Here is a 12,124-nt window from a genome sequence, read left to right as displayed (position 1 = left end):
AAGCGAGTGATGTCACCCGAATGAAATGCTATTAGCGCGCACCACCGCTAACTATCTAGCCATCTCACATCGCGATTGAAACGCACCACCGCTAACTAGCTAGAACGTGAAGCGAGGCGACCATCTCTGTCGGCGCCGTGTTGGCTCTAGGAGTTAGGGTTAGGGGACGGGTTAGATAAAAGGGTTATGGTTATGTGAAGGGTTAGCTAACAGCTAATTGAATTGCAAAGTAGCAAAAAGGTAGTAAGTAGCTGCAAAGTTGCTAATTAGCTAAAATGCTAAAATTGTCTGTGATGAGATTTGAACATGCAATCTTTGGCATGCTAGTCATTTGCTTTATACACCCCCACCCACCCCGAGGGTTTCTAGATGTTTGCTTCATACACCCACCCACTCACACCAACCAACCACCCTCCTTTCCTTTATACCTAAGTAACCTTCTTATTTATGTAACCATACCAAACGTGACATATAATAATTTGAGTATCCCGGATTTACATTAACTATGTTATGTCTAGTCTATGAGACCAGTCTGAGTCTAATGTTTATACATGTGCTCCCCGCAGGGCTGACAGACACTCCAACATTTGGTTAACCATGAAAAAGGCTATAATTCTTAATCCTAATTAAGCAATGCATAGGCTATAATTTAACAAAATGTCCATCGTACCACCTGCTGCAGTTCAAAACTCTGCCATCTTGTCAGTTCATGACACATGGTTTCTGAATGAGCCACGTTGTATGTACGATTTCATTTTGAAAACACTGGATACATAACTGTGGTGGCGTTAATTCTAATTTTCCCGGTGCCATAGGGACAGTCGGCCTCGATTAATGACGTTTCCAAAATATTGGGGGAAAAACAGCGTCCATCAAGCGGAAACCAATTAAATCTCTTGTTTTAGGGCGAGCCTCCGTAACCTTAGCCAACCAAACAGCCGGAATTGGATCCTTGCCTCTGAGCGTACAGAAATGCAGTCATGTGATGGGCTCATTAAGAATGCCAACATGGAGCCTTGGCAATGACGGGATCTCTCTCTCTGCAACAATAACACGACGGACAAAAACTTCGAGGACGGTGTATTTCGAAAACTCTTAATATATTTCATGATAATAGACGGTAAGTTCGCCATTACTAATGTTAGTTGTTCTTTTCGTTTGCGCTGGATGCTTAGATTTGTATTTATAGAACCCTCCGAACTTGAGACTCGTGAATTCCTGTCTGGCTGTTGCAGTCAGGTGGCTTGCCATGCGCCTCGCCTGCCCATGCGCTGAGTTTAAAAGCAGTTGAAGTTTTAAATAATACTGTTTGCTGACGCCGAATAACGTTTATCGATTGTATAACATGATTCACTTTGGTGTAATTACGCACTTATTACAGTCCTGCACCATGTTGTTTAGCGCCTGAGACACATATGGGCGTCATGTGGGAAGTGTTTACGCTGGAGGCGTCATTGTGCACAATGTATCCATTTAATTATCCCGCGTGTTGCTTTATTATTATGATGGTCGAATTAATGAAATCAAATGACACATTAGGTTTATTATTTTTAATTTGATGATAGATATATTTGCTCTGTTTTAGCACATGTGTTTAGGCCTTGATACCATTCGGATTAGATGTTTGGCCTAATCATTTGTTGATTGTTAGCTTTCAGCCTATTATTACCTAGCTCTGGAGAACCCAATGGGGGTATACACATTTTACAGCCGGCCCCACTTTTGAGTTCTCAGTTGATGGTATGGACCACAGCTGGCTCCGTGTGAACACTACAATCCCAACACTCTGTCTAAACGCAAGTATGCTTCACTTGCAGTATGGTTTTGGAAACCTTTGGAACTTAACGTTAGTATAAACGAGAAATAATCTTTCAAATCCAAAAGATACACGTTTATGCTGTTTTCACACACCACCTTGGCTGACACATCCTCTCACCTTGCACTCGCATTTCCATTGGACCATTCCACATTTCCGCTGTTCCTTCAAATACAGCTAGGTGCAACTTTCCTAAACAGCATATCAGTATTAAATATTGCATTCTTATTCATGTTTAACCGTTCACATTTTTAACTACGCTATCCCTCACATTTTCTGTGCAGGTGTAGTGAGAAGCGTGGTTCTCTGCTCAACTCTCCTGTGTATCTGGACTGTATCAATGGTGTCGTTACGCAGCAGAGCGCTGGTCTCTGATAATGACCTCTTTAGGGACAGTGTTCGTCTGATCTCCCTGGAGCTTGAGGAGGGAGAGGGCAGTGAGGGGAGGAGCGAGGGGGATAGCTTTGCCTCCGGTTACAGCCCAGATGCTGGGGACATTGGTGCTCGGCTCAGCTTCAGCCCTGGAGAGGAGGAAGAGGAGGAGGATGATTTTACCCCCATAGAGCGGGATAGGGAGAAGCGAGAAGAAGGCATGCTGCAGGACCCCAGGCTGCCTGACTTCAGCCCCCGCCTGCCCTCGCCCTTCTCTCCCACCCTTGAGGACATCGAGGAGTTCCTCAGGGAGAAGATGGAGCTAGTGAGAGAGGGGGTTCTCTTCTCTAGTGAACCCATGGAGGAGCCTGCTCCCTCCCCTTCCAGCTCCATTGAACATACTCTCTCCTCCCCAGGAGGACAAAGTGACCCAGGGACCAGCGCTGCCCTGTCACCCCCCAACCCACAAACCCCCAACATCCCTCACACCCACAGCTCAGCAGCCCCGTGCCCCTCCCCGTCCTCCTCTAACCCCTCAGTGCTCCTGGGAGCACCCTTGGTACTCCAGGTCCAGTCACTGCCGCTGGCCCAGCCTCTCCCCCAGACAGGCTCTACTCCTGGGCCGTCCAGTGGGCTGAGACTGGCCCACCTGGTCTTGGGGCTCCACGGAGGGCAGAACTTTACCCTGCTTGCCTCACAGGTGCCCTCTGCCCCAGCCACCCTTCTCAACGTAGCCAGCATGGATGCCGGAGTTCCAGACCAGAAGTACGTGAAGATTGCCCCTCTACCGATCACCGTGAGGATTGCCGGGGGGCTTGCTGGGGCAACGGTGGTTGGGGGTCACAGTGGAGGGGCCGTGGTGAAAGCTGTGGCCCCACATAAGGTGAACAGACCCCCTCCTACAGAGACGCTGAGGGTGCACAAGTGTTCTCATCCAGGCTGTGAGAAGATGTACACCAAGAGCAGCCATCTGAAGGCCCACTTCCGCAGACACACCGGAGAGAAGCCCTACACCTGCAGCTGGCCTGACTGTGGCTGGAGGTGGGTTATATCATAACATTACTAGTCAACATGCAGAAAACACAGGAAGCGTAGGTTTGTTTAGTTCATTATCATATAGGCTAGTTATTAACATGTGATAGGATAATTAAACAGAGAGAAGAAAGCCTGTAATGACTAGTTCAAAATGAAGTGGGTGTAATGATGACAGTAGAAAAAATGCTCTATACCCCTTGTTAGGATGTTGACACAGTATTCCACTGTAATTATTTTGCAAAGCTTAGCATAAAGAAAAATCATATATGTCTGTGGAGGTAGGGAGTAGAGCTTTTATAAGACAATAGAGGCTCTGCAAATATGAGATATTATAACACGCTCACAGTTTCTAATATCCCTATAAGCAACTGCAGTGAGCTTCCTAAGGGAAGTGTTAGGGTTATTGAGGTAGTTGGAGGATGTGAAAGGATATGCTTATAATGTTTGTACACTGAGTTTACAAAACATTAGAAACACCCGGTCTTACCATGACATAGACTGACCAGGTTAATCTAGGTGAAAGCTATGATCCCTTATTTATGTCATTTGTTAAATCCACTTCAATCTGTGTAGATAAAGGGGAGGAGACGTGTTAAAGAAAGATTTTCAAGCCTTGAGACATGGATTGTGTAAGTGTGCCATTTGGAGTGAATGGGCAAGACAATAGATTTATGTGCCTTTGAACATGGTATTTTAGTAGGTGCCAGGCGCACCAGTTTAAGTGTGTCAAGAATTGCAACACTGCTGGATTTTTCACACGCAACAGTTTCCCGTGTGTATTAAGAGTGGTCAGCCACCCAAAGTACATCCAGCCAACTTGACACAACTGTGGGAAGCATTGGAGTCCACATCGGCCAGCATGTTGACTCCCTGTGGAATGCTTTCGACACCTTGTGGAGTCCATGCCCCAATGAACTAAGGCTGTTCTCAGGACATAAGGGGTGCAACTCAATATTAGGAAGGTGTTCCTAATGTTTTGTACACTCAGTGTATATTGTAAATACTGTTTGACCCACCATTTAGTGTTCCTATTTCCCTCAGAGTTGAGTCTGAGCGCTAGTCTGGGGGCTATCAAACAGTGGGAATTACCGGCCTCCTGACACACTTAGCTGTGACCGACTGAATGTTTAACTCAAACATTTCGAATTCAGAGAAATTATCAAAACACCAACTTGTTTTATCGCAGGGCTTTGGGTGTTGACCTGTGCTCCTCTGTCTCTGTAGGTTCTCTCGTTCTGATGAGCTGTCTCGTCACCGGCGCTCCCACTCCGGGGTCAAGCCTTACGAGTGCTCTCTGTGTGAGAAGAAGTTTGCCCGCAGCGACCACCTCTCCAAACACACCAAGGTGCACCGCAGCCCCCGGCCTGGCAAAAACATCAGAACTACCGTCTGACCCAGCCAGCCCAGTCTGGATCCTGATGCCACCCACCCACCTTCACTCATCCTTAACCCTGTTACAGCACTTGACCAGGACGGCAGAATTATAAGAACCTACATCCAGAATTCAGAGCAGCCTGGTCCCCTACCTTTACCCTGGCTGTGCTTGCCCAGCCCAACCCAGCTCAGTACAATCTCAACCTCACCACGGGCTGACAGACTCATGAGACTCATCCACCCAGCCCTACCCCGGGGAGGCCTTGCCAGAGAGTCTGGGTCCTCATCAGGACTCTGGTGCTATAGAAGCAGTCCTGGGCCAGAATGTAGGGCAGGGTTTCCCAAACTTGGTCCTGGGGCCCCCCCTGGGTAGATGTTTTGGTTTTTGCCCTAGCACTACACAGCTGATTAAAATAATCAAAGCTTTATGATGAGTTAGTTAGTTTAATCAGCTGTGTAGTAATAGGGCAATAACCAAAATGTGCACCCAGAGGGGCCCCCAGGACCCTGGAATAGGGCACTGAATCTGATTCAGACCCTAACCGGCCTCTGCCGCCTCCCCTCCCTCCTGCAACCGGAGCGGATGAGGGCTTGTCCTGGTGCTACACAGTGAGCTAACAGGTAAGGGCCATTTCAGGGATGTGATTGTTCAGCTTAAAGAAGAAGTTCACTTTATTTGAACCAAATCTGTATTTTGAATGTAAATGGCATGTTGTAAAAGTGCCCAGACACATGATACTGTGTCATTCTAAACTTTATCCGCAACGTTATATTCAATTTTGTGCGACTGAAGCGGTTTCCCCTCTGCAGATGTGCTGCTTCTCCGTGTGGAGAAGTCTTGTGGGCTACACAGAGAATTATCGCTCGAGTAGCACAAAATGGAATATAATGTTACAGATAAAGTTCTCAATGACACATCTAAAGACCTGCATCACTATACTGAGTGATCACTATACTGAGTTTCTAAAATGATGTATTTTGGTGTTTTTGGAGCCTTTGATCATGTTTAACTGCAGAATGAGCATGAGGAAGTATATCGCTGGTGGTGTAAGTTTCTCAAAAACAATTGATTGTAAAAAAGTGTCTGGGTACTTCTATAACATGCTATTTACACTACAGTTCAGAAGTTTGGGGTCACTTAAATTTCCTTGTTTTTTGTCCATTTTAAAATAACATCAAATTGATCAGAAATACAGTGTAGACATTGTTAATGTTGTAAATGACTATTGTAGCTGGAAATGGCAGATTTTATTTTAATGGAATATCTACATAGGTGTACAGAGGCCCATTATCAGCAACCATCACTCCTGTGTTCCAATGGCACGTTAGGTTAGCTAATCCAAGTTTATAATTTTAAAAGGCTAATTGATCATTAGAAAACCCTTTTGCAATTATGTTAGCACAGCTGAAAAATCTTGTCACGATTTAAAGAAGCAATTAAACTGGCCTTCTTTAGACTAGTTGAGTATCTGGAGCATCAACATTTTGTGGATTCGATTACAGGCTCAAAATGGCCAGAAACAAAGCACCTTCTTCTGAAACTCGTCAGTCTATTCTTGTTCTGAGAAATGAAGGCTATTCCATGTGAGAAATTGCCAAGAAACTGAAGATCTCGTGCAACCCTGTGTACTACTCCCTTCATAGAACAGCACAAACGGGCTCTAGCCAGAATAGAAAGAGGAGTGGGAGTCCTCAACTGTCAGCTTCATTAAATAGTACCCGCTAATGATCAATTAGCCTTTTAAAGTAATAAACTTAGATAAGCTAACACAATGTGCCATTGGAACACAGGAGTGATGGTCGCTGATAATGGGCCTCTGTAAGCCTATGTAGAAATTCCATAAAAAATCTGCCGTTTCCAGCTACAATAGTCATTTATAACATTAACAATGTTGACACTGTATTTCTGATCAATTTGATGTTATTTTAATGGACAAAAAAATGTTTTTCTTTCAAAAACAAGGAAATGTCTAAGTGACCCCAAACTTTTGAATGGTAGTGTACATACAGATTTGGTTAAATAAAGTGAACTTCTCCTTTAAAGCGGATTTCAGGCCTTTAGGCTAAATCGCATCCTGCTCAGCCCCCCCGCCATACATATACACACACCTCGTTACCCTGAGCAGATGACAAATTTGTTACAGGCAGTTGCTCACGGTATAACACTCTTTTAAATGTAATTTAATTGTGTTTAAAACCCTATATTGTCACACATTCTATTCTACATATTTTATTGTTCTATGAATCTGCTTCTTGAGTTACTCTCTTCAAAACAGTTTTAGAGGGCAATGTACCGTAAATAACCCAGCTCATTCTAGCCTGTAATCTGTGCTATTAGCCCAGATGAAAGTACTGTGTTGATATGTGAGTTTAGAGATTCGCTCAGAGAACAGGTGATGAGTCTAAATCTCTTAAATATCCCCTCCTGCTCCCCACGGTGCTAAACTTCTGTCCCAATCACATCCCTACCTGACCCTACAAGGGCCAATCCAGTACTTTTACCACCGCTTCCCTGACCTCGTGCCTCTTCCCACTCCACTAAAGACCTCGGGGCTGCAGACTGGTGTCTGTTGGTTTTCACCATGGTACTTCACTGTTCCATTATGTAATAACTGGTTCGTTAAGAGTCCACTCACACCCACCTGGTTTCCCAGGTTTGCATCAGATGCTGATTGAAGGGTAAGAGAGACTGAGTGAAAACCAGCAGAAATCACAGCCCTCCTGGTCCATGCTCTTAAACGACTGGAATGAGTTAAAAATATATATTGCCAAACCTAAAGTCCTATTTGACTTTTGTCACCTTTTTGTGCTATCTGCTCACACACTGTATGATGTAGAACCTATAAGCTATTTTACTTGATTTCTGTCTTTAAAATCAATGTTGAAATTACAAAAGTGACTCGGCTTTACAATGCAAAGTAACCAATTTTGTAAGGAACTGCTTAGTCATTTACAGTAGTAGAGGTTAGTATGTTAGGCCAGCAAGCAAAGCTAATCATTTACAGTATAGTAGCCTACTGTATCTGAAAAGAGCAGCTGATCTTTGTCCAATCTGTATCCGTCAAATATCACATTTACATGTACAGAACATGTAGGAGCTCCTATCCTGAGACACCCCCCCCCCCCCCTCCCAGTCAGTATATTAAGCTATCCAGGGGTGTCTGTGCTTGATTCTCTCATGTAGCGTATCTTGGTGAACCTGTAGAATGTTATTGAGGGGTTATCAGGTCAACCAGACAGGAATGAATTATGAGACCCACTCTAACATTAATGAGTTAACCCATCACATCCCATCAAGATGAGCCCTTTGTTCTCAAGTGCACTTACTGTATGTTAGCAGGAGGTGCAGCAGGAGGGGGTTTAGCATGGATAAATGCTATGCCAAGGACTGGAGGGCTCTTATGGGTATGTAAGATGTAACTATGGGTTTGAGTTTAAAATTGTAAAAGGTGCTTTTTCAACAGGCTACTGCACTTAGGAAATCATATAGAGAACTATGGACTTTTCAGGGTAGCAGTCTTGGCCAATATCCCTTGAGGGAACTGTACTCACATTTGCCACCCATCACATTGGTTCAGAACTTTTGGTAAAAACACACGTTGTGTTGCCTTTGGATGGGTCAACTCAGAATTGAGCACTTCATCAACAGCATCACTGGTAATCATCACCTTCAAATGGCCTATTAAACAGTTTGTTCTTTGAGCATGACTAGTTCGAATAGATCACAACCACACAATCCCACTCAGAAGTCTGATCCAGCTGTGTGTCCATGGCTGGTCTAGTCCCTCTGATTCAGTCCTGTTGTGTGTTCCCCTTCCTGCCTTACCTTTAACCATGGGGTTCTCTCTCCCAATAACTATATCATCCAAAGTATACACACACTCAAATGTACTGTATATTTGCTGAAATACAGGTTCTATTTTTTCAAATACCAGAAAAGCTATTTTCCTATGTATGATAATAAAGGATAAGAAAATTGAAGCATCATCCTCGTCGTTATTTGAGTCATCATGGCTTATGTTTTGTGGATTTCAAGACACAAAATGATCTATGCTTTCATTGGAAAGATCCAAAGATTGTAAAAGTGTTTATTTTTCTTTTCTCCAAACAATGGTGAGGATTGTGGCAGTGGGTAGGTGTTGGCAAAGCAACCACAGCGGTAGGCCATTCCTACAAGACTGCCTGGGAAGAGAATGCCGTAGGCTCCAGTACTGTGAATGATGGCATATTTCTACCATTGATTCCGCTGTTACAGTGTGAAGGAATGTGGGTGTTCAATATTAGAGAGAGAGAGGAATTCTCTCTGCACTTCAGAAGCCAGCCTGCCTGTAAAACTGGAATGTCTGGCTCTGTGTGGAGCTGAGTTGTTCTGGGAATGTCTGGGTTGCATTTCATTTTTTCTTTTTTAAATAGCATCCCCTGCCCTTTTTCATTCCCCTTTACAAACCTGATATATCTGGGTAGCTGTAAGCCTCCATCACTCACCCTAGGGCTTTTGTCAATTGGTTTTGCTTAACTCATGCGTCCTCTCTCCTCCGTCCTCTGGCCTCTTTTTGGAAAAAGGTCAAAAAGTCGAGGAGAGGGAAAGTATGTGAAAATGCGCTTGAATGAAATGAGACTCCTCCAACACAATAGCCATCATTAGCCAAATTATGTTTACAGGGTGGAATCCCAAATTTATGGTTATCAAAACAAATGCAGCTAATTGTGCATTTTTGTTTTGATATTAGGATAAGTAGCATATCATTTTTAAATGTTAGCATGTTTTTCTACTTCGAGAAACAATAGTTGATTGAAAAGTGGGTCAGAGAGGAAGTCCCAACTCTGCCAAAAGTCTGTATTTTCCAGCAGGTGCCATTTATTTTCCTTTGCTAACCAAGCGAGGAGTTTTTGTATAGCGGTCAATAAGTGTCGAATTTGGTCAACAAGAAATGTAATGGCTTATTTGCTCGAATATAAGTTTCGTAATGCTTAGGTTGTTAAGAGTGTACTGATATATGTAGGACATGTGGCCAGGGGCACAACTTTGGTTTTAAAAGTGGGGGGTGGGCATAACCTGGCGGGGAGTTTGGGGATCCTCGCTCAGACTTTCCTTGGACATCTAATGCTAATTTCCTGCACTTCTACACAATCTAATATGACCCTTTTGCGGTCATTTTTGTTGTAAACAAGAATATAATATGTTTTTCTAAACACATACATAAATGTGGATGCTACCATGATTACAGTACCTTCGGAAAGTATTCAGACAACTTACAGCCTTATTTTATTCTAAAATCATTTTTTTTAAAACATCCTCAGTAATCTACACACAATACCCCATAATGACAAAGCGAAAAAAGATTGTTTGAAATTTTTGCTAATTTATGACTAATAAAAAACAGAAATACCTTATTTACATAAACTGTTCAAAAGTTTGGGGCCACTTAGAAATTAACTTGTTTTTGAAAGAAAAGCCTTTTTATGTTCCTTAAAATAACATCAAATTGATCAGAAATACAGTGTAGACATTGTTAATGTTGTAAATTACTGTTGTAGGGAAGGGTACAAAAAAATGTCTGCAGCATTGAAGGTCCCCAAGAACACAGTGCCTCCATCATTCTTAAATGGAAGAAGTTTGGAACCACCAAGTCTCTTCCTAGAGCTGGCTAAAACTGAGCAATCGGGGGAGAAGGGCCTTGGCCAGGGAAGTGACCAAGAACCCAATGGTCAGTCTGACAGAGCTTTGGAGTTCCTCTGTGGAGATGGAAGAACCTTCCAGAAGGACAACCATCTCTGCAGCACTCCACCAATCAGGTCTTTATGTTAGAGTGGCCAGATGGAAGCTACTGCTCAGTAAAAGGCACATGATAGCCCATTTTGAGTTTGCCAAAAAGCACCTAAAGACTCTTAGACCATGAGAAACAAGATTCTCTGGTCTGATGAAAAACAGATTTGGCCTGAATGCCAAGCGACACATCTGGAGGAAACCTGGCACCATTCCTATGGTGAAGCATGGTGGTGGCAGCATCATGCTGTGGAGATGTTTTTCAGTGGCAGGTACTGGGAGACTAGTCAGGATCGAGGCAAAGATGAATATAGCAAATTATAGAGAGATCCTTGATGAAAACCTGCTCCAGAGCGTTCAGGACCTCAGACTGAACCCAATCTAACATCTTTGGAGAGACCTGAAAATATGTACAGGAACGCTCCCCATCCAAATTGACAGAGCTTGAGAGGATCTGCAGAGAAGAATGGAAGAAACTCCCCAAATTCAGGTGTTCTAAGCTTGTAGTGTCATAACCAAGAAGACTCAATGCTCTAATCGCTGGCAAAGGTGTTTCAACAAATTACTGAGTAAAGGGTCTGAATACTTATGTTAATGTGTTAACCTGTTTTTGCTTTGTCTTTATGGGGTGTTGTGTGTAGATTGATGAAGAAAAATAATATTGAATATATTTTAGAATAAGGCTGTAATGTAATGTAATGTGGAAAAAGTCCAGGGGTCTGAATACTTTCCGAAGGCACTGTTTAGACAATCCTGAATAAATCATGAGTGCGAAAGTTCTAGTTCTAGACGCACAAATGTCATACCCCATCAAAAATGCTATCCTCCCCTGTTATTGTAATGGTGATAGGTTAGCATGTCTTGGGGATATGATATTTGTGCGTCTAACTTTCTCACTGATTATCATTCAGGATTATCCATAATCATGGTAGGATCCACATTAATGTAGAAGTGTTTAGAAAAATATGATATTCTTATTTACAATAAATGTGACTCCAAAATGACAATACATTATTTACCATTCATTTCTACTGGGCACAAAATAACCAAAAAAACAAACAGCAAATGCATCCAACAAATGTGTGGAGTCTCAAGCTTGATGTAGTCATTGTGTGCTATGAATGTGGGACCAAATACTTTTTACTACTTTTAATACACATACAAGTGAATTTGGCCCAATACTTTTGGTCCCTTAAAATGGGCGGGGACTATTTACAACAAGTGCTCTAATTTCTAAACGGTTCACCCAATATGGATAAAAATACTCCCTCAAATTTAAGCTGACAGTCTGAACTTAAACTTCATTGTCATTGTTCGATTTAAAATCCAAACTTAGACTATCGAGCCAAAATAATTTTAAAAATCCCAATAATTATGGAGGGCACTGTAATTCATATAGGCCTAATAGTACTGTATAGCTTTTTTAAAACTTGTGCACACTATATAGCTGGATTGCCCTGTCCTGCCCCTAGGGATCCACCACCCTGCAGCGCCCCAACTCAGCACACCCCACTCAGCTATAGGATCTTAGAGAAATATTCATTTCAGGATTCAGGTGTATTAGGCCAAGGCCAGAGTGACAACAAACAGTATGGCAGACCCCCAAAGCCAGGACCGAGTAGCCCAGCAGCTAGGGATTGCCTAAATAGGCATCACCCCTGATGTAGGCATGTTTTCAAAACAGACTCCTTTTGTTGTACAGTATTCCATATATGGCATCCAGACCAGTGGAGGCTGCTGGGGGGAGAACGGCTCACAAT

General features: G+C 43.0%; 1 protein-coding gene across 1 annotated transcript; it reads left to right on the top strand.

Annotated features, from left to right (window-relative positions):
• Nucleotides 1-996: 996 nt before the first annotated feature.
• Nucleotides 997-5,853, top strand: LOC139414328 (Krueppel-like factor 15). Its single transcript, XM_071162245.1, has 3 exons — nucleotides 997-1,120; nucleotides 2,101-3,229; nucleotides 4,448-5,853. Exons 1-3 carry the CDS (start codon nucleotides 1,108-1,110, stop codon nucleotides 4,614-4,616), a joined length of 1,311 nt encoding a protein of 436 aa, XP_071018346.1. The 5' UTR covers nucleotides 997-1,107; the 3' UTR covers nucleotides 4,617-5,853.
• Nucleotides 5,854-12,124: the final 6,271 nt, after the last annotated feature.

This window comes from Oncorhynchus clarkii, chromosome 7 (genome assembly GCF_045791955.1).
Source record: "Oncorhynchus clarkii lewisi isolate Uvic-CL-2024 chromosome 7, UVic_Ocla_1.0, whole genome shotgun sequence".
In the NCBI taxonomy this organism is placed as follows: Eukaryota; Metazoa; Chordata; class Actinopteri; order Salmoniformes; family Salmonidae; genus Oncorhynchus; species Oncorhynchus clarkii.
The sequence above is the reverse complement of the archived record's forward strand: the minus strand, read 5'-3'. Positions and strand labels throughout refer to the sequence as shown.

Coding starts and splice junctions, on each gene's coding strand:
- LOC139414328 (XM_071162245.1), top strand. Junction 3,230..4,447: donor TGGCCTGACTGTGGCTGGAG/GTGGGTTATATC, acceptor CTGTCTCTGTAG/GTTCTCTCGTTCTGATGAGC.